A 23,784-nucleotide genomic window follows, 5' to 3' on the forward strand; every position below is an offset into this window, starting at 1 on the left:
AAAGAAAGGACGGAAGAAAGATAGAAAGAAAAGAAGAAAGATAGAAAGACAGAATGTATAAAATAAATAAGCAATTATAAATAAATAAATAATTAATTAGATAGATAAATAAATATATAAATAAATGAATAAATAAATAAATAAATATTTTAGGCATATTTCGGATTCTTGTGTACTCTTTTCTGATTTCTAGGGTATTTCAAAATCTTGTAGAGTCTGTAGTGATTTAGAGTTTCTTGGATTTCAAGCTTGTAGTGTACTTTTATTGTTTTTCATTATTATTTTTTAATTATGTTAGTGTATTTTAGTGTTTCAGTTTTAATGCATACTTTAATTAACTTTTTTTTTTACCATTTTAGTATATTTATTATAGTTTTGTTGTTCTAATTCTTGTTTTAATTTTTTTTGTTTTTTTTTTCCAAAAATATTAGGGTTTTATATTTGTGTTTTTAATGTTTTGGTTTTGCCAGTCAGTGTTGACCATGCCTTTAATTCCAGCTTTTGAGAGGCAGATGTAAGTGATTTTTTTTTTTTTTATTTAGAGTTCAGCATGATCTCTACAGGAATCTGGAGGACACTAAGAGATACACAGAAAATCCCAATCTAAAAACTCAAAAAAAAAAAAAAAATAAACAGAGGAAGTGAGAGAGAGGAGAGATTTTTTAGTTGGCAGCTAGCTTGGTCTTCAGAATAAATTCCAGAACAGTGAGGGATACACAGAGAAACCCACTATCCAAGAAATTACAAATAGACCAATGAGAGAAACAGAGGAAGAGAGAGAGAGAGAGAGAAAGAGAGAGACAGAGACAGACAGAGAGAGAGAGAGACAGACAGACAGAGAGACAGACAGAAAGACAGACAAACTTACAGACAGACAGATAGATACAGAGACAGAGAGAGAGAGAGAGAGAGAGAGAGAGAGAGAGAGAGAGAGAGAGAGAGAGAGAGAGAGAAATAAAGGGGGAGAGGAAGGAAGAATGAAAAAGAGAGAGCGAGAGCGAGGAAGAGAGAGAAGGAGGGATGAAGGGGTGAGGGATGAAGGAAGGATCAAAGGAAATAAGGAATGAAGGAAAGAATAAAGAAAAAAGGAAGAAAAAAAGAATTGTGATACAGGGTCATTTTTGGTCTCATGTGCACTTTTTTTTTTATTTTTAGATGTTTTATTTAAGATTTTGAAGTGTTTTTAAAGGATGTTTCAGAGAGTTTTTTTGTTTTCAGAATTTTAGTGTATTTTTCATATATTTTTTTTAATTTTTAGTGTTTTGTAATTTTCAGGTTTCTTTTAGACTTCAAGGATTTATTCATTTTAATATTTCATTGTTTTTTTTATGTTCTTTTTTGTGGGTGTATTCTTGAATATTTATTTAAAAATTGAGGGTTTTTATTTTAGTGGTGCATAATTTTAGAGTTGGCAGGCAATGGCTGCCCCTTTCATAAAAATGCTAGCCCTAAGGTGAACTGGTAGTGGATCTTTTATTTGGAGGCTATCCTGATCTTGAGATTGATCTCCCAGAGAGCCAGGGATAAACAGAGAAACACAGTTTATAAAAATTAAAAAAATATAGAAAATAAAAGGGAGAGAGAGAGAGAGAGAGACACAGAGAGACAGAGAGAAATAGAGACAGAGATACAGAGACAGAGACAGAGACAGAGTGAAAAGATAAATAGATAGATACATAGAGAGAGAGAGAGAGAGAGAGAAGGAAAAGGAAAAAAAAAGGGAAGGACGGAAGGAAGGAAGGAAGGAAGGAAGGAAGGAAGGAAGGAAGGAAGGAAGGAAGGAAGGAAGGAAGGAAGGAAGAAAGAAAAAGAAAGAAAGAAAGAAAGAAAAAAGAAAGAAAGAAAGAAAGAAAAAAGAAAGAAAGAAAGAAAGAAAGAAAGAAAGAAAGAAAGAAAGACAGAAAGAAAGATAAAGAAAGGATAGTTCTTTAAGTTCTTTAACTTCATTTGATTTCCCGGATTTTTAGAAGAGTGCTTTTGAGGGTTTTTTGTTTGTTTTCAGATGTCCAGTGTCTTTTTTTGTTGTTTTTTTTTTTTTTTTTTTTTTTTTTTTTTTAGTTTTTTAAACAATTTTACTGTGTTTTAAGATTTGGGGGTATTATTTTCCCTTCAGCAATTTATTTTTTATTTATTATTTTTTTTATTTTAATTCACATTGGGATTGTGTGTGTGTATGTGTGTTATTGAATATTTATTTAAAATTTGTGGGATTTAACTTTGGTTTTTCATGGTTTTAACGTTGCCAGGCAATGAAGGTCATTGTCTATAAAACCTAGCCCTAGGGATGAACAACTAAGGAATTTTTAAGATGGAGGCTAGTTTATTGCATGGAGTGACACCCAGGATGGCAAGGAAAGACAGAGAAAGTCATTTTCCAAAATTCAAAAAGAAAGAAAAAGAGAAAGGGGGGGGGGGGGACGAAGGAAGGAAGGAAGGAAGGAAGGAAGGAAGAAGAAGGAAAGAAAGAAGGTAGGAAGAAAGGAAGAAATTAAGAAAGGAAGATAGCAAGAAAGCAAGAAAGGAAGAAAGGAAGAAAAGAAGAAAGAAAGAGAGAGATAGAAAGAAAGAAAAAACGAATAAATAAATAAATACATAAATACATAAATACATAAACAAATAAACAAATAAACAAATAACTTTTTGGACATTTTGGACATTTTTGTCTAAGTGTGTTTTTTTGGTTTTGTTTAAATCAAATTTCTATATGTTTGCTGAACATCGAAATAGAAGACATCCTTGATCATTTATGTTTGAAGACCCATGTGAAGTATCCTTAATGATTAGGTAAGTTTAGGTGTAATTTATCTGAAGGCCAAACCAAATGAAATGATGTTTTGATGCTTTTATGAGAATACAAAAATCCATGTCTCAAACAAAAATTTATAGATTTTGTCAGTTGCATTTAATGTGTTAGTGTTATGAACTATAACATGGCAAAGGAATACCTTTGGTGGGCTTATGCAAGTGTTGCCCTTGAGAAATTACACCATGCAACAGACCTACTATGAAGGGATTTATTGGGAGACGGTAGAGGAGTGAGGAACTGGGAGAGGTACAAAGGCATACAGACAAATGCAAAATCATTAGGTCAGAAAAAAGTGGAGCAGAGAATAGATAGATGGGAAGCTGGGAACAAAGAGAGAGCCAGAGAGCTACAGAAACAAGAAAAATGGGCATAGAGAGGCTGGGCCTGGAACAGAGAGAGGGGGCTAATCAGTTCTTTTATTCTGTCCCACAGTTAGTAGTTTAGTTTGTTTCAAGAAAGAAATAATTTCTTTCAATGAATTTTGTAAGTAATCAGAAAATATTTTCATCTCTCAGAGCTGGTGGTGTTAATTTTATAGTTTTTATAAGTTTTTTTTGTTGTTGTTTTTGTTGTTGTTTTGTTTTGATTTTTTGTTGTGTTTTTTTTTTTTTTGGTGGGACTAATTTCTTAAGAACAATATAAGCCAGGTATGTTGTCACATACCTGTAATAACACCTACATGCAATGGTGAGATCACCTTGGCCCTAAATATTCTAGACCTCCCTGGACAATACACAACATACTAAGTGCCTATCTCAAAAATGAAATAAATCAATCCAATTTACCTTCTATATTTGTATCTTGTACCTTTGGAAACTAATAAGATAATGAATCAAAAACAAATTTCAATTATCTGTATGATTAAAAACAATAAGAAATGTTAAGAAGTTTAAAAAAAAAACACGGCAGTGATGGGGAGGGAGGAGCCTGGGTGGGAAAGTGGACAAGAAGGTGAAGAAAGGAACATGATCAGGTATTGGGGTGTTGAACAGGACTGAAGCACTGAGGACAAGCACAAAGAATGGAAACAGGCAACTTTGTCAGATAGGAGGTGAAAAAACCCTCTAGAATATATCAGAGACCTGGGAGGTGAGAGACCCTAAGGACATGGAGGAGGGATCTAAGAGGAAATGCCCTACAAGGGGGAGAGGGAACTTGTAGAGTCCTCCTCCAGTGGAGGTACAGGACATCAAGTTGAAAGATGGGATTATCATCCCAAAGTTAAAAGTTCTAACACAGAATTGTTTCTGTCTGAAAGAACTGTAGGGAAAAAAAAATGGAGAAAAGCCTAAAGAAAAGGAGATCCAGTGAATGGACCAAATTGAAATCCAGCTCAAGGAGAGGCATCAAGGCCTGACACTATTACTTATGCTATCATATGCTCACAAAAAATGAGCTTATCATGACTGCCCTCTGAAAGACCAAACCAACAGGCGAAAGAGTCAGATGCTGAAATTTATATGCAACCAATGGACAGAAGCTGGGAACACCTGTGGATGAATTGGGGAAAAAAGCTGGAAGAATCTGAGGAAGAGGGCTACCCAGTAGTAGGACCAACAGACTCAGATTTCCCAGGATCACTCAGACACTGAGCCAGCACCTAGGCATCATACACCAGCTGATATGAAGCCCACAATAAATATACAGCATAAGACTGCCGGGTCTGGACTCAGTCAGATAAGGTACATCCAATCCTCAAGGGAAAGGAGGCCCCAGGGAGAAGGGAGGTCTGGTGAGGTAGAGGCTGGATGGTGGGGACATACTCTTGGAGATGGGGTGTGGGGGCTTGGGGGCATGGGGGTATGGGGGCATATGGGAAGGGGGTATGGGATTTGTAACAGTCAGAGGGTGGACTAGGGGGGCGATAAAGTCTGGACTTAGAAGAAAGATTAAAGAATAAATTATAAATAACTCACTACAATAGTGTGGGGAAGTTTGGTCCAACGGGCTATTTTCCATTCACATATTCTTTTAGATTTTATTTGGAAGTTAATATAAATATGCTCTTATAATTAAACAAGAAAATGATTAGAGATGTTAAAAAATAAAGGAGTTGTATTTTGACTCTAAAGGTATACCTCCTAGTTAACTTTGTAATCACATCATTGATATTTAACTTCCTTCAGAGAAGCATCAGAATAACAAGGATGAAAGAACCTTTCAAACTCTGTTTTATAGGAGACAAAAAAGTTAGCAATTTTTTTTAATTTGGTTACAAATGTACAAGCAAGTGAAAAATGTGCATGCTTCATTAGTTTGAAGATTGGAAATTAGAAAAGTACTTCAGAGTATTCTCCATGATGTCTCTTTTAAACACAGACATTTTTTCTACGTTCACCATCTGTATCACAAAGCATATCTTAGTTGTTGGTCCCCAAGTTCATCAAACCCTAAAACAGAAAAGAACTTCATTAAATAATCTCCCATTAATACAAATATGAAAGATTCTGTGAAAATGATTTATAGGGTAAGGGTTAGGTAGGGTTGGGATTAGGGTTAGTGTTAGGGTTAGGATTAGGATTAGGGTTACTTTCAATGCTTGTTGTTCTTTTTGATAATTGTTCTACAAAGGTAAAAGGAAAACATTACTATAACAATTCTGTTTATTTTTGGTGTTACTGCCATGCAGCATGAATGCTAAGCTAACAATCAAGCAGTTATGTATCTCCAATAATAAAATATATACATGAGCAAAAATAATTCCATATGAAACATAAAAGGAATAATCTTCCAACTGACTTAAATTTTTGACAACGATTATGTCTAAATATACTTATATTTTTAAAATAACATGAAATAAAATTATGCTACCAATTGTGGGGTAAGAAAACTTTTTTTTTAATGAAAAAGAATTTTCCATAATGCACAGAATGACCTTAGCCTCCCAAATACTTATATTTATAGGCATGCACCATGCAAACATGAACTTGGAAATATCCTAGTCTGGGAAGCTTAACTCTAGCTAGCGTTAATGCTTTTACCATATAATGTCATCATTTTGCTAAATAGCATAAGCAATCCAAGGAGGTAGTTCACTACATCATCTCCGTATCTACCTCCCCCCCACACACACACATGTGTATGTGCCATGTCTTCTACCTTCTCTTCCATTCTTAAGGATGACATATACTTGTTTTTTACTAACTCCAAGGTTTTCCTTTGTCTCAACTATTGTCAAAAGTTACAGCAATTTTAATTTTGATTTTACATTTATGACTCTAGCTGGCCGTCAATGTAATGCCTATAGAACTAAGTTTTATAAAGTTTGATTTAGAATGATCACAAGGTCATGAATACTCATGATCAATAAAGATACACTGCCTCAAAATAAAGTATAAAAATATGTCTGAGGACAAATTTTAGTTGCTGATTGGTTTTCTCTAGGATCCAATCTCAAGTAACACAGGGAAGTAGTAACATAAAGTTCTCTTTGTATTCTTTATGTTGGCACACAACCATGGTAATTTTCATTTAAAAAAAAATATTAAGACAATCTTTTACACCTTTTCTCCTTGGGCTACTACATACCTATTTTGTCCTTTATTCACTGTGATCAGTTTTGTACCTCACATTTCCACTCAAATCATCTTTATTAAGTAAATTGACCTCCAATTTGTTAAGTTTACCTTTAAAAAAAATACACCTGCATACATATGGAGACAAAGGGTTAATATTGGGTGTCTTCTTCGGTTGCACGCTACTCTTTCGGAGACAGAATCTCACTGAACCTAGAATTCATCCATTATGCTACACCTGGTTGCTACGAAGATCTGGGAATCTTCTTATCTCTGAATTAAATCTGAGTTTGGTCTTTGTAAAATGCTCACCAATACACCAACTTTTTTTTGTTGTTGTTGTTGTGTTGGTGGTGGCTTTTTTTAGTTTTGCTAGTTTGTTGTTTTTGGTGATGGTGGTGGTGGTGGTGGTGGTGGTGTGTGCATGCATGCTGATCAGCGAATATAAGCTCGGGTCTCCATGCCTACACAGGAGAAAAATTACCAACTAAACCATCTTCCAGCCCTGAAAATCAATCTTATTTTGCCCATTTGCAGAATATGACACAGTTAGTGATCTTTTCTTCTTCAAAATTTTCCTTCACTCATGGTAGTTTTCTTTCTACCAATTGTTCTCTTCCATTAATGGCTCCCACTCACCAGCTGCCTCATGCAGATTTACAAATATTGAAGTACTCTGAGGGGCTGTCTTTAGACTCCTCATGTACATGGATGATCACTCATCCTTGAAATTTCATCCCGAGGTCAATGTTTAAAAATTGCCTTCAATTGGAGTATTTATTTATTTGTTTGTTTGTTTGTTTATTTATTTATTTATTTATTTAATTAATTATTTATTTATTTAGTCTTTAGTTCCCATCTCTTTCCTGAACTGACTCATAATGGTACCTTCATCAATGCCTTCGGAGGCAAGAATTGTTTTACTGTTCATTTCCAATTGAATACTTTCCAAACTATTAACCAATCAAGTAAAAAATAAAATTAGTTAATAAGATCATCGTTGTCTCAGATCTTACTTGGAAACCATGTGATGACTGCAGTTATTGGTACAGTAAAGGAGAGATGATATAAAATGTTTTGGTGATATTCTTCCAAAGGAATATTCTGCCAGGACTGTTGAGAAAGGTTGTTTCCATCCACTGTTGTTACTAAATTTGTACTAAGTTTAAGATTGTAAGAATGTATTTGCCAATTTGAGTTGGTGTTCTAATATTAACAAAAGAGTCCAGATGACATCAGTAAATAAGCTTTCTCTCTCCTTTCAGCTCTGGTGTATTGTGCTTCATTTTGTAGACACTGGTAATCCTCTCTTCATCTTTCTGCAAATGTCTGCCTCTTGAAAATTTATGATCTGGTCTACCATAAAACGCCTAGTGTTTTTCATTGATATAGTATGTGATCAGTGGTTTACATCTCAGTAGGACTACAACAGAGCCAAGTATAGATAGATAGTGAAACTTCATTTAGTTTCATGTGCCCAAATCAAGGCTTGTTTCTCCATTCCTACTTGATACTTAGTTATACTAGGTTAAATATAAAGTTAGTTATGGTACCAACCGCTGATTTTCTTTTTCTTCATTGAATTTCTATACATCCATATCAGACTTCTGAAATGTAGTTATATACTGATCACATATTTTTTTATTGATGTTCTTCCTGTAAAGCACAGTAATGAAAGCAGTCATATTTCATACCAATATGAAAAAGAACACTCAAAACAAATTAAATTGATCATTTCATATTATAAAGAGAAAAATAGCAGTATAAAATTATCTAATGGGAAATCATTATAGATTTTTTCCCATAACATATTATGAGAGAAGTATTCTTTTATATTTTACCTTTTCAAAATTAAATTAGTTTGTGTGTGTATATATAAATATAAATATATATAAATAAAAATAAATATAAATGTAAAAATATGAATGTGAATATGAATATAACTATAAATATAACTATGAATATAATGATAAATAAAAATGAATATAAATATAAATCCTATATATATGAGAAATAATTATATTTCACAGTGTTTTTTCATTATTTCCTACCAAATATAAGGTCTAATTTATTTTTCATATATTGCCTCAGTTAAGACATAGTGTAAAACATAAGTCAATTAAAATATAGATAATGCCCACATATGTAACTGTAGTTGTTGTTTTTCCATATTGTTAAGCATAATAATCCATAAATTACATTTCTAAGACTATGTGCAGGACTTCTGTATTTCCACAATGAATGTAAATTAAATTTAAAATCTCATTAACAGTTACTTAAAGAAGAAAATAAAATTTTCACAGATTTCTAAGAATTTGATTTAGTTTCCTTGAAGGCAATAAGTTATAGGGTTAACTGTTTAGACAAAATGAAAGCCACATATTTTTACTAAAGGATCAGACGTGATATATTTTTTTAAACTTCAGCCATATATAATTTTTAAAATGATACACATGTGGTCCTACAAATCTAACAACTCTACCTCTTTCGATTTTTCTTTTTGCAAAGCCTTTCTAATTTCTGGTTGCTGCCATTGAAAGAATCTTTCATATACATTTCCATCCATATTTTCTTTATGTGAAGCTTCTTATAAATGTCACCTATATTAAAAATTAAGGGTCATTTTGAAGAAACTTTAGTGATTCCATGTATTCATAAAAATAGATATAGATAATAGATAAAATCCATTCAATAATGCCAAGAAAACTTAAAATTAAATGAAAGATATCACCAACATGCTTCATACTTTAGAATACTTTAGGGTTTTGTATGTTCAGATGAAGGATGTTCAACCAGTAAAGTCTACAGAAATATTCCACAACACAGAAAAAAAAAAACACTCCATGTATTTTAGAAAAGAAATATCTAATCTTATCTGAATTTTAATTTCTGTAAGTAAAATAATTTTAAGCTTCAAGAACAGTTTCCAAAGAACAAATGCACGAAACAAAGGATCAAAGGTGGGCTTTAATTCTTCATAGGGAAACACTTTTAATACAGGCTAATTCTTTTCTAAATCTACAAAAGATAATGCAACTGAAAGAACAAACTTGACTGTGGAATTGTTAGACACATTATTTAAAATATTCAATTTCAAATAAGATGGCAGCCAGGCATATTGGTTCCATTTTAATCCTAGTACTCTGGAGGCAAAAACAGGCAGATCTTTGTGAGTTCCAGGTTAACCTGGTCGACATAGTGAGTTCCAGGACAGCCTGAGCTACAAAATGAGACCCTGTCACAAGCAAACCTGAGTTTGAATCCTAGCACCTACATGATGTGCACAAATATCTCCAACTCCAGTTCCAGAGGATGTGATGCCCTGTTCTAAATTCTGCATGCACCATAAAAGCCAATGAGAGTATTGGAAAGATAATTCAGTAGTTAAGAACACTGGATCCCTTCCAGAGATCTGAGATTGGATTCCCTGCACCCACAAGGTGGCTCACAGCATATAACTTCAGATGCAGGGGATTCAATGGTTTCATCAAGACTCCACAGGTACCAGACACACATGTTGTACACATACACACGTGAGAGCAAAACAACCATACCTATAAAATAAAATGTAAAAAAAAGTAATAAGGGTTACTTTAAAGAATTCAGTTTTCCACTGTGCCATATAAAGAAAGAAGCACAGAGGCATCCTAGAAAAGGAACTGACTAAATATAAAATTAAAACTGGGTCAATGAAAATATGTTTCATGTACAGAATTTTGTATACATATCACTTAGGTTTAAGTACATGGAACTGTAAAAGTGTTTACATCAATTTTTTCCTCTTAAAATCCCTTCAAAGAAGTTATGAAGATGCCTCAAAACTTGAGGGCCTACTGTGAAAAGAGGAATTTCACAAATTAGAATCTAGTACCCATCTACAAAACCAACCATGGATGGTTGTTTCTACAAGAACAGCACTGTGGTTGACAGAGTGAGAATTGCTAGGTCTTGCTGGATGCTTGTCTACCTGCATTTGGTGAAAGACCTGTCTTAAGGAAATAAGATGAAAAGTAATAGAGCATCACCCAACATCCTCCTCTGCCCTCCACATGTGTATATATGTACCACAGACAAGAACATACAAAAAATAAAAATTAAGTTTCATTAATGTCACACCAAAGCACCATTTTCATTTTGTATCACAGGAAAAAATTATTCCACGATGCTAAATCAAAAATATTTGCAAGAGTCTGTGTCATGAGTAGACCTTGGGATCTGACTCTGCACCTAATCCCACAAGAGCCAGAGGAAACTCAACTTCCAGGTGCTCTACCACTCGCAGGATCATAGTAAAGGCCCCCACATCAGGTGTAACTGAGTCCCAAAAGATCTAGGGACAGAGGAAATCCTGCCAGGCCAGTGGCCTGGATTTCTTCCTGACTGAACCTGTACATAGGGCAGACCTGAGATCCTGGCTCAGAAACCACTCTTAAGACATCCAGAGGGAGTCCCACTCCAATGTACTCTGAAGTGCCCAAGATCACATGATCACAAAGGAAGCTTGACTCTCAAGAGATGTGAAAACACACCCAGGAACACTGGAGTTCTGACAGACGATCACAGCTGAGGACTCAGCATCTTTTGCAGCACCCTGTGTAACTAGGACCACCACAAGATCCAGGGCAACAAAAACAACCTCCCAGGCAGAGGCACGGGTTCCTTGTGGCTTGCATCTCTGTCCAGAGAAAACCTCGGGATCTGGCACCCCACCAAACCTTGCAACACACAGAGAAAGCTAAACTCCCAAGAGCTCTGACACAGCAGGATCTCAGGAGATTTTTCACACCAGGATTTCAGGATTCAAGAGGCAACTTGAAGCCAGCACCTGGGCACTTAGGCATGGAATCTGCAGACACCAACAAGGTCCCCACAGGACTCTCCACAGAATCTTAGAACCTCTGGTGAATTGAACACAACTTCTTCTCCAATCCAATCTTGAAGGACCTGAGACAGCATTAAGGAGGGAAGCAGAAAACCCGGCCTGACCAGAGTCACAAATCCCTTCCAGTTGACACTAGCACTGGGGCAACATGGGCTCCGAGTCTACGGACACCCCCAAAGTCCCCAGAGAACTTTCCATGGGATCTTAGGCCCTCTGGTGAGTGGAACACAACTTCTGCTAGGAGGCAGATTTGAACACCACATATCTGGGCACCTTCCCTGCAAGAGGAGAGCTTGCCTGCAGAGAGTACTCTGACGACTAAAACTCAGGAGAGAGCTAGACACCCAGGTTTTCTGATAGAGGCTAACATAATAACCTGAGGAACAAGCTCTAACCAGAGACAGCTATAACAACTCACTCCACAGATTACCAGATCGAAAAAGGCAAACATAAGAATTTTTTAACAGAAACCAAGACCACTCACCATCATCAGCACGCAGTACTCCCACCCTACACAATCCTGGGCACCCCAAAAAACCCAAAAAGATAGACCAGGATTTAAAAGCATATCTCATGATGATGGTAGAGGACATCAAGAAGAACTTTAATAACTCACTTAAAGATATATAGAAGAACACTGCTAAACAGGTTGAAGACCAAAAAAAAAAAAAAAAAAAATCCCTTAAAAAATTGCAGGAAAACACGACCAAACAGGTGATGGAATAAATAACATCATCCAAGACCTTAAAAGAGAAGTAGACACAATAAAAAAAAAAAAAAAAAACCCAAAGTGAGGCAACGCTGAAGATAGAAACCCTAGGAAAGAAATCTGGAACCATAGACTTGAGCATCAGCAACATAATACAAGAGATGGAAGAGAGAATCTCAGGTGCAGAACATTCCATAGAGAACATTGGCACAACAATCAAAGAAAATACAAAATGCAAAAAGATCCTAACTCAAAACATCCAGGAAATCCAGAACACAATGAGAAGACAAAAACTATGGATAATAGGAGTAGATGAGAATGAAGATTTTCAACTTAAAGGGCCAGCAAATATCTTCAACAAAATTATAGAAGAAAACTTACCAAACCTAAAGAAAGGCATGCACATGAACATACAAGAAGCCTACAGAACTACAAATAGACTGGACCAGAAAAGTAATTCCTCTTGACACATAATAATCAAAACAAAAAATAAAGAGAGAATATTAAAAGCAGTAAGGGAAAAAGGTCAAGTAACATATAAAGGCAGGCCTATCAGAAAAACACCAGACTTTTCACCAGAGACTATGAAAGCCAGACGATCCTGGACAGATGTTATACAGACACTAAGTTAACACAAATGCCAGCCTAGGATACTATAACCAGCCAAACACTCAATTACCATTGATGGAGAAACCAAAGTATTCCATGACAAAACTAAATTCACACATTATCTTTCCACCAGTCCAGCCCTTCAAAGGATAATAGCAGGAAAAAACAAAACTAAAAAACAAACAAAACAAAACAATACAAGAACAGAAACCACGCCCTATAAAAAGCAACAAAGTAATTCTTCAACTAACCAAAAAGAAGGCAGACACAAGAACAAAATGCCAACTCTAACAACAAAAATAATAGGAAGCAACATTTACTTTTCCTTAATGTCTCTTAATATCACTGGACTCAATTCCCCAATAAAGAGACATAGACTAACGACTGGCTATAAAAACAGGACACAATATTTTGCTGTTTAGAGGAAACCCATCTTAAGGAAAAAGACAAACACTACCTCAGAGTGAAAGTCTGGAAAACAATTTTCCAAGCAAATGGTCTGAAGAAACAAGTTGGAGTAACCATTCTAATATCGAATAAAATCAACTTCCAACCCAAAGTTATCATAAATGAGAAGGTGGGACACTTCATACTCATCAAAGGTAAAATTCTCCTAGAGGAACCCTCAATTCTGAATATCTATGCTCAAATACAAGGGCAGTCAAATTCATTAAATAAACTTTAGTAAAGCTCAAAGCACACATTGCATAGTGTGAGACTTCAACACACTTTCATCAATAGACAGATTGTGGAAACAGAAACTAAACAGGGACACAATGAAACTTACAGAAGTTATGAAACAAATAAACTTAACAGATATCTACAGAAGATTGTATCCTAAAACAGAAGGATATACCTTCTTCTCAGCACCTCATGGTATCTTCTCCAAAACTGACCATATAATTTGTCACAAAACAGTATTCAACAGATACAAAAATATTGCAATTGCCCCATTGCATTCTATCAGACCACCATGGACTATGGATGATCGTCAATAACAACATTAATAAAGGAAAGCCAACATTCATGTGGAAACTGAACAACATTCTTCTCAATGATACCTTCGTCAATGAAGGAATAGAGAAAGAAATACAAGACATTTTAGAGTTTAATGAAAATGAAGCCACAACATACCCAAACTTCTGGGACACAGTGAAAGCATATCTAAGAGGGAAACTCATAGCTCTGAGTGCCTCAAAAAGAAACTAGAGAGAGCACACACTAGTAGTTTACAACACAAATAAAAGTTCCAGGACAAAAGGAAGCAAATTCACCCAAGAGGAGTAGAAGGCAGGAAATAATTGAACTCAGGAGTGAAATCAACCAAGTGGAAACAAGAACTATTCAAAGAATCAATCAAACGAGGATCTGGTTCTTTGAGAAAATCAACAAGATAGATAAACACTTAGCCAGACTCACTAGAGGGGACATGGACAGCATCCTAATTGACAAAATCAGAAATGAAAAGGGAGACATAACAACAGATCCTTAAGAAATCCAAAACTCCATCAGATCCTTCTACAAAAGGTTATACTCTGGAAAACATGGACAAAATGGACACATTTCTAGACAGATAGAAGGTACCAAAGTTAAACCAGAATCAAGTTAATGATCTAAACAATCCCATATCCCCTAAAGGAATAGAAGAAGTCATTATTAGTCTCCCCACCAAAAATAGCCCAGGACCAGATGGGTTTTGTGGAGAGTTCTATCAGACCTTTAAAGACGATCTAATTCCAGTTCTTCACTAACAATTCCACAAAATAGAAGCAGAATGTACTCTACCCAACTCAATCTGTGAAGCAACAATTACTTTGATACCTAAACCACAGAAAGATCTAACAAAGATGGATTACTTAAGACCAATTTCTCTTACGAATATCGATGCAAAAATATTCAATAAAATCTTGCTAACTGATTCCAAGAACACATTAAAATAATCATCCATCATGACCAAGTAGGTTTAATTTCAGGGATGCAGGGATGGTTTAATATATGTAAATCCATCAATGTAATCCATTATATAAACAAACTCAAAGACAAAAACCACAGGATCATCTGCTTAGATGCGGAGAAAGCATTGACAAAATCCAACACCGTTTCATGTTAATAGTCTTGGAAAGATTAGGAATTCAAGGCCCAAACCGAAACATGATAAAAGCAATCTACAGAAAACCAGTAGCCAACGTCAAAATAAATGGTGAAAAGCTGGAAGCAAACCCACTAAAATCAGAGACTAGACAAGGCTGCCCACTTTCTTCCCTCCTATTCAATATTGTACTTGACATCTTAGCCAGAGCAGTTCGACAACAAAAGGAAATCAAGGGGACACAAATTGGCAAGGAAGAAGTCAAAATATCTATTTTTGCAGAGGATATGATGGTATATATAAGTGACCCTAAAAATTATACCAGACAACTCCTAAACATGATAAACAGTTTCGGTGAAGTAGCTGGATTTAAAATTAACTCAAACAAGTCAATGGCCTTTCTCTACACAAAGAATAAACAGGCTGAGAAAGGAATTAGGTAACAACACCCTTCTTAATAGTCACAAATAATAAAAAATACCTTGGCGTGACTCTAACTTCTGGGATCAAATTAAATGGAGAGAAACTTGATGCAATCCCACTAAAATAAGACAAGACAGGACTAGACAAGGATTCTCAGTCTCTCCCTACTTGTTCACTATAGTACTAGAAGTTCTACCCAGAGCAAATAGACAACAAGAGACGTCAAAGGAATAAAAAATTGGAAAGGAAGAAGTCAAAATATCACTATTAGAAGATGATAAAATAGTATATTTAAGTGACCCCAAAAATTCCACCAGAGAACCTGTAAACCTTAAAAACAACTTCATCAAAGTGGCTAGATATACAATTAACTGAAACAAATCAGTAGCTTTCCTCTACTCAAAGGATAAACAGGCTGAAAAGAAATTATGGAAACAACACCTATCAAAAGTCACAAATTATAATACCTTGGTGTGACTCAAACCAAGCAAGTGAAAGATCTCCATGACAAGAACTTCAATTCTCTGAAGAAAGAAATTACAAATCTCAGAAGATGGAAAGATCTCCCATGCTTCATAGATTGGTGACCCGATTAATTTAGTAAAAGTGGATGTCTTGCCAAAAGCAATCTACAGATTCCATGCACTCTCCATCAAAATTCAAATTCAATTCTTCATAGCGATAGAAACAGCAATATGCAAAATCATTCGGAATATCAAAACCCCAGAATATCGAAAAACAGATCTCAACAATAAAAGAACTTCAGGGGGAATCATCCGTGACCTCAATCTGTATTATACAAAAATAGTGATTAAAAAAAAAAGTGTATGGTAATGGTACAGAGACAATGGCTTTATGAAATTCACAGGCAAATGGATGGATCTAAATTATATCATCCTATATGAGGTAACAAAACCCCAAAGTAAAAAACATGGTATGCACTCACTGATAATTGGGTATTAGCCTAAAATCTCAGAATACCCAAAATGTAATTCACAGTCCACATGAAGCTCAAGTAGAAGGAAGACAAAAGTGAGGGTGTTTCGGGCCTTAGAATGGGGAACAAAATACTACTGGGAGGAAATATTGAGACAAAGTTCAGGGCACAGACTGAAGGAATGACCACACAGAATCTGCACAACCTGTGGAACCATCTCATATACAGACCCAGTACAGACACCAGACCCAGTCACCATTGTAGATACCAACAAGTACTTGCTGACAGTAGCCTAATAAGGCTGTCTCCTGAGAGGCTCTGCCAGAGCTTTGTAGGAACAGAGACTGAATCTCACAGCCAGCAATCAGACTGATCATGGGGTTCCCAGTGGAGGAGTTAGAGGAAGGACTGAAGGAGCTGAAGGGGTTTGCAACCTTATAGGAAGAATATCAATACGAACCAAACAGACCATCCAGGGTCTGCCCAACATATGGATCCATCCCATACACAGACAGCAGACACATTCACTATTGTCGATACCATGTGCTTGCTGACAGGAGCTGAATATGACTGTCTTATAAGAGGCACTGCCAGAGCTTGGCAAGAACAGAGGTTGATGGTCACATCCTGATCATGGGGTCCCCAGTGGAGGGGATGAGGAAGGACTGAAGGAGCTTAAGGGGTTTCTAACCTTACAGGAAGAACATCAATATGAAACAAGTAACCCCCCAGAGCACCCAGGGACTATGCCACCAAACAAAGAGGGGGATCCATGATTCCAGCTACATATATATTAGAGGATGGCATTGTCAGACATCAGTGAGAGAAGAGGTCCTTGGTCCTGTGATCCTGTGAAGGCTGTATGCCCAAGTGCAGGTAACTGCCACAGTAGAAATGTGGGAGTGGGTGGTTGGGAGAACATGCTCATAGAAGCACAGGGAGGGTCGAATGGAATAGAAACTTTCTGGGGTGAAATCAGGAAAAGGCTAATATTTGAAATGTAAATAAACACAGACACACACAGACACAAACACACACACACACACACACACACAAACAAAATTATGGCTTTAACTGTGACTTCAAGTAGGTTTATATGTAATCTCAGGATGATATAAATTTTGGTACCATTCCTGCTAAGTTTTTGATAAATTAGAGTAAATGTCTCTGCATCTCAGTCTCCAAATGAAATCATGGTTGCTTTTATCACAACCAAGCTCCTCAATCTGTTTCATCACAATACAAACCTAAAGCAGATCTAAAATATAAAGTTCTTCCTGTTTGGACAAATATTTTACTGCTACAGCAAGAAGTACTGGTTTCAAACTTCAACAATGAAAAAAAAAAGGATAAAAAAATTAAATATAAAAAAATAAAATATACATGTTTCCTCAGGTCCAGGTACATTTTGTAAGGATGAGGACTTTAGGTTCAAGGCTAGTCCAAGCTGCAATTGAGGATTCAGACAATCCTGAGATATAGAGTTACAGCTTACTTCCCTAAACCAAAACAACATATAAATAAAGACTGCCTGGCCTAAATTATGTCTGAAGTCCCAGTACTTCTGAGGCTGAGAGCAGCCTCTGTATTTTGAGGCAGTTTGGAGACTATATATAGAAATTTCAGCAATCTGGCATTTTAACAACAGGTAGAAGAAAATGAAGACTGGTCTTTAGTTTATTTATAATGAATTCCTGTTGGGCAGCAGCAGCAAAAAGAAGGTTTTAGTCTGTTGGTGCCACTAACTGACATCCAGTTTACTCACACCTCACATCTCCAGGCCCCAAGAAGACTTTCAGGGTCTGCAATACCCTGGCATTCCTGCTTTCTGCTAGGAGCTATTCTGTGCAAACTCCTGCCCTTAGTGAAGTTCTCTGTTTTTCTCAGCAGATGCCGATGGGAAAGTCAATTGTGAACATGGAAGCAGTACCTTCCTGAGTCCAGTGAGAGTCACCTCCTCTCCTTACTCTTGAAGTAACACGTCCACCCTTCCACCTTCATCCCAACACAGACCTCCAGCTCAAACAGGATTAACCATCTTTCAACAGACAATTGACTACCTCCACTGAGACTTCTCCCTACCATGCTTCCTCACGCACATATCTTCCTCAAGAACTGGGCTTCCATGACCACTACAAAGCATACTGGTTAACAGGGTTTGGATAGCAGGAAAGCAATCTCAGCACAGCCCCTTGCTGATTGGTCGTGTTTTCACATGTGTACTAAGGGCGAGTTAGGCTTTATCACTCATCTGTCATCCAAGCAGCAAAAGGGAGGTAGTATTTTAGCTGCTACTAATACCCAGAGGCTTTCCATTTTCCAAGTTTGCAATACTAACTTGAAAGTTAAAATAAATGAACCCCTAAAAGACTCTCCTACTTTTTTTTTCAGATGAAGGGCCTCTTGATTGTAATTTAAATTGTTTTATTTTTTATGTAATGTGTTTTTGCATGTTTGTATTTATACAACCTGCATGTATGTTGTTCATAGAAACTAGAAGAGAATTCCAAAACCCCTGGATATAGAATTAAAAATGGTTGTGAGCCATTATGTGGGTTCTAGGAACTAAAACTTGGTTCTGTCCAAGAACAACAAGTGCTCTTAATTTCTAAGCCATCTTTCCATCCCTGTCCTTTGCATGTTTTAAGGTGTGCTGGATCATGTCTCTCGATAGATGTTCATTTTTACTATACAGGAGAGATCATAAAATTATGACACTTTCTTAATATTATCTATTTCAAGAAAGAAAAAAAAAACACCATAATTTTACTGGATTGTGTAAATCTTAAAAAGAGTTTCAGCAAAAAAAATGATGTGTATATATTTCAGTATGAGTGTACACAAGAAAGCCACAAATAGACATCTACTGCATTCTAATCATATTCCAACTTACTTTAATTTTATTTTTTTATTCAAGACAGGGTTTCTCTGTATAGCCTTGGTTGTCCTGGAACTCACCCTGTATACCAAGCTGGCCTCAAACTCAGAAATCTCCCTGCCTCTGCCTCCCAATTGCTGGAATTAAGGCATGTGACATCACTAGCTGACCAAACTTAAAACTTGAGACATGGTCTCTCAGAATCTGCAGCTCACCAATGCCACTAGCCTTGCTAGCCAACAAGGTGTCTCCACCTACTCAACACTGGGTTGCAGCCTGCATTTTTTAAGTGGATTCTATGTCCCCACCTTAACTCCATATACTTTCAAGGCAAGCATTTTACCAAAACAGCTTGTAGCCACTCTCTTCATTTTTCCCTCTCTCTCTCTAATCATGCCTAAGTTTAGGCTCCTAAAATGCTTAATGCCGGTTTTGCTCGTTTCCTTACAACAAATTGGGTTTCTTGCTCACTTTACAATCTGAAGTTGATTTGGAAAACTGCACAAACTAACATTTCATTGGAGAGGCTTATTGCAGTATTTTGTTTGTTTGGTAGTTTTTTTTTTGTTAATTTGGTGGGTTGGTTGGGTTTTGTTTTGTTTTGTTTTTTTTTTCTTTTTTTGTTTTGCCCACTGAAGATGAAACTCATAACTTTTACATGTTATTTTACCACTGAGCTACACCTTCAGCTAATCATTCATTTTGAATGTTGGTTGAGAAGTCATCTCATATGGGTTTTAAAGAGAACTACAATTACTGTGAAATCTAAAATTATCCCCTATGGTATAGGGGTTATAGAGATCTGATTCCCTCTTCTGACCTCTTCAAAAATCAGGCAAAAACCTCCAAAAACACGTACCTCCAGATTTATCCAACATACTGTCTAGTTCACCTCTGTTAAGAAAGGAATATAAAAATTAATGTAAGAAATATCGTGAACTGGTAGGACATTTTTCTTCCCCACAGAAAACTTTAAACAGAACCTTTTTTTAATTATTTATAATAAATATATGTTTGGTTCGGAACAAATGACATATACATATAAAATACATGGTGGACTACCAAAGTGAACTTGTATGATTTACTTTTTACAATTCATACATTTACACCCCACAGTAGTTTATTCATACCTCTACGACTCCTGTTGAGACCCTTCTTCTTCCCAGATGGCCCCCTCTTATTCTTTTGATGTTTTTCCTTTTCTTTTTGTGTATACCTGGGAAGATCTCATGCAGATGGTCCTACTGTATGAGTTGCTATGTGTTTGTGATCACAATGTCTCAAGGACCTCAATCTGGGCTTGAACACAACATATAGTAGTGTCTGACTTTGAATTGTTCATCTTCCTGAATCTACTTCTCCAGTGAAGGGATCACAAACACTACTTATGAAGTACTCTATTGAACTCTATTGAAATACTCTATAGAAAATTTTACCGCATATCTCCATCCTTTTTTATGTGAGTCGATATATTCTCATCTTTGTCAAATGCTGGGCTCTTCTTTACTGTATTGACAAGAGAAAATAGAAACATTTGAATGGATGCTATATAAGTAATAGATAATAAAGTACTAAAGATTTGAATTTCTCTCAAGAAACTGCCCATGTGAGTTTTTGAAAGAGATTTTAGAAAGGAAATAATTACATCGATGAAATCCAGGACACAAAGAGATGACGAAACAAGGATAATAGGTATCGATGAAAAGTAATTTTTCCAAACTATAGGGACAGTGAGTATATTCAACAAAATTATAGAAGAAAATTTCCCTAACCTAAAAAAAGTGTTTCCCGTGAATATACAAGAAGCCTACAAAACTCCAAATAGTTTAGACCAGAAGAGAAATTCCTGCCATCATATAATAATCCAAACATCAAATGCAAAAAAAAAGGTAAAAGAAAAAAGAACAGAATGAAAGAAAGAATATTAAAAGCAATATGGGAAATTTCAAGTAACTTATAAAGGAAGACTTATCAGAACTATACCTAACTTAACCTCTGAGACTATGAAAGTCATAAGATCCTGGGCATATATCATACAGAAATGCCAGCCAAGGCTATAATACACAGCAAAAATATCTTACCATAGTTTGAGAAAAGAAGGTATTCCATGAAAAAACAATATTTACACAATATTTTTGAACAAATCCAGCCCTCCAAGGGATAATAAAGGGAAAACTCCAATATAAGGAGGGAAATTACACTCTCGAAAAAGCAAGACATTTATCTTGAAGCAAACATAAAAGAAGATAGCTACATGAAAAAATTCCACCAAAATATCAGGAAGCAACAAAGACTTTTCCTTAGTATCTCTTAATATGAGGGGATCAATTCACCAATAAAAAGACATAGACTAACAGACTGGATTTGTAAGCAAGACCCATCATACCAGAAACAAACCTCAGGGACAAAGACAGATATTACTTCAGAGTAAAAGGCTGGAAAACAATTTTCCAAGATAATGTTCCAAAGAAACAAGCTTGAGTAGCAATTCTAATATCAAATAAATTTGACTTTCAACCCAAAGTTATCAAAAAAGACTAAAAGGGACACTTCATATTCATCAAAGTTAAAATTTACCAAGATGAACTCCCAATTCTGAACATTTATACATCAAATGCAATGGCATTCACATTCCTATAAGAAACTTTAGTAGAGCTCAAATCACACATTGTACCCAAGACAATAATAGCAGAACTCCCCTCCCTCATTAATAGACAGATACTGGAATCAAAAATTAAATGGGACTCAGGGAACCTAACAGAAGTTATGAAACAAATAGATTAGTTGATATCTATAGAACATTTTACCCTAAAACAAAATGATGCCCATTCTTCTCAGCACCTCATGATGCCTTCTCCATATAATCAGTCCCAAAACATGCCTTAACAGATATAAAAATGTTGTAATAATCCCATGCATCCTACCTGATCACCAAGGACTAAGGTTGATTTTCAATAATGTTATAAATAATTGAAAACACACATAAACATAGTAGGTGAACAACAATATAGTGAGTGATAACTTGGGCAAGGAGGAAATAGAAATAAATTTAAGACTTTTTAGAGTTTAATGAAAATGGATCTGCAACATACCAAAAGTTATGGGACACAATGAAAGCAGTTCTAAGAAGGAAACTCATAGCTATGAATGCCTCCAAATAAAAATTGGACAGAGGATATAGGAGTAGGTTGACAGCACACCTAAACATTCTAGAAACAAAGGAAGTAAATTCACTCAAGAGGAGTAGAAGGCAGGAAATAATCAATCTCAGGGTTGAAATCAACCAAATGGAAACAAAGGAATTCTACACACACACACACACACACACACACACACACACACACACACACACACACACAAATCAAACAAATTAGGAGCTGATTCTTTGAGAAAATCAAGAAGATAGATAAAATATTAGCCAGACTAACTACAGGGCAAAGAGACAGTAACCAAATTCACAAAACCAAAATTGAAAAGGGAGCCATAACAACAGAAACTTAGGAAATCCAGATCAGATCTTATAAAACAAGCATGTATTCAAAAAAAAATGAAAATAACGAAATAAGCAAAAAATGCACACTTATCTAGAGAGATAATAGGTACGAAATTGAAATCAGTATCAGATAAATCCTGTAATTACTCCCATAACCCCTAAAGAAATAGAAGCAGTCATTAATAGTCTCCCAACCAAAAAAAGCCCAGGATCTGATGAACCCATCAGATTTCTATCAGATCTTCATGTGTGAGACCTCCACTTAGAGCGTTTCTCCCTGGAAGGTAAAGCCCCTGGACTTTCCCCAAGCTTGTTTTCCCTAATCTCTAAACATACAGCTAGAAAGAAGCTCTTTGTTAACTATAGCCTGCAAAAAGCCTTTTTTGTTTCTGAGCCTTACAGCCAGAGATGTGATAATTGTAATTTTACCAAAGACATCTGGGCAGAGAAGAACACTCCTCCCAACTCTTCCCATCTCCTCCCAACTGCACCCAGTTCCTCCCAACTCCTCCCAACTCCTCCCAACTCTACCCACCTCCTCCTAGCTATCCTCCCAACTCTTCCCAATTCCTCAGCTAGCTGTTAAAAGCCCCCCACTGTCACCACTCGGGGTTGAATTCCCCACCCTGTACGGTAGAAGGACATCATTCTCAGCTAGCTGATAATAAAACGTCTTGTAGTTTGCATCAGGTGTGATTATGTCTCGAGTTTGCTGTCCAGCTCATTCCGGCACATGAGTGGAAGCCCAACTTCGGGAGTCTTACATGTGCGTTCTCATACACCAGGAGGCCTACCCCAGTTCTCAGAGACCCCACTAGGAGGTAGAATCCTGTCTTTGCTATGTCTTTGTCTGTCGGCTGTGTTTGAATTCAGCATTATGGTTTGCAGTTGTCTGCACTCCTGAGAGCAACCCTGTTCTGGATGGAGGGCAGGGATACTGACAGACATGTTAGTCATAACCACTTGCTGCACTGGGAGACGTCCCAGAAGGTCTGAGGGAGCTCCAGGGATGCATGGAGATCTCCAATCGAGGTGCCAAATGAGAGTGTGCTCACTTGGCTGTCTGTTTCTGTTACTGGGTGCCAAGTGAGCATGTGCTCACTCAGCTGTCTGTTTCTGTTTATATATATATATATATATATATATATATATATATATATATATATATATAGTGTTTGTCTCCCTGTATGTGACTCTGATGATGGGACAGACTATTAGCACTACTCTTGGACTGAATCTTGAAAATTGAACTGAAATTACTACTAGGATTCACAGTCTGTTTGTAGATGTCAGAAAGAAATTTTGGAGAACTTTCTTCTCAACGAAATGGCCGGCTTTTGGTGTTACTTGGCCAACAGAGGGCACTATTGAACTGATTGTGATTTCTGCAGTTAAAGATGTTGTTGCACAGAAGAGACTAGGGTCTCAACCAGAACAAGCACC

General features: G+C 36.2%; 1 protein-coding gene across 2 annotated transcripts in view; it reads right to left on the reverse strand.

The window, feature by feature from the left end:
* Window positions 1–5,028: 5,028 nt before the first annotated feature.
* Window positions 5,029–23,784, reverse strand: part of LOC146999667 (X-linked lymphocyte-regulated protein PM1-like) — a 29,104-nt gene continuing 10,348 nt past the window's right edge. For both annotated transcript variants that reach the window (XM_085834463.1, XM_085834462.1), the window contains 5 exons: window positions 20,285–20,354; window positions 19,708–19,742; window positions 8,804–8,921; window positions 7,879–7,977; window positions 5,029–5,196 (listed from right to left, as the gene is read on the reverse strand). In XM_085834463.1, the coding sequence (XP_085690589.1) occupies window positions 7,908–7,977; window positions 8,804–8,921; window positions 19,708–19,742; window positions 20,285–20,354 (293 nt within the window). In that variant the 3' untranslated portion in view covers window positions 5,029–5,196; window positions 7,879–7,907. The remainder of the gene's footprint in view (window positions 5,197–7,878; window positions 7,978–8,803; window positions 8,922–19,707; window positions 19,743–20,284; window positions 20,355–23,784) is intronic.

This window comes from Mus caroli, unplaced genomic scaffold (genome assembly GCF_978045245.1).
Source record: "Mus caroli unplaced genomic scaffold, Mus_caroli_1 scaffold_75, whole genome shotgun sequence".
NCBI lineage: Eukaryota > Metazoa > Chordata > Mammalia > Rodentia > Muridae > Mus > Mus caroli.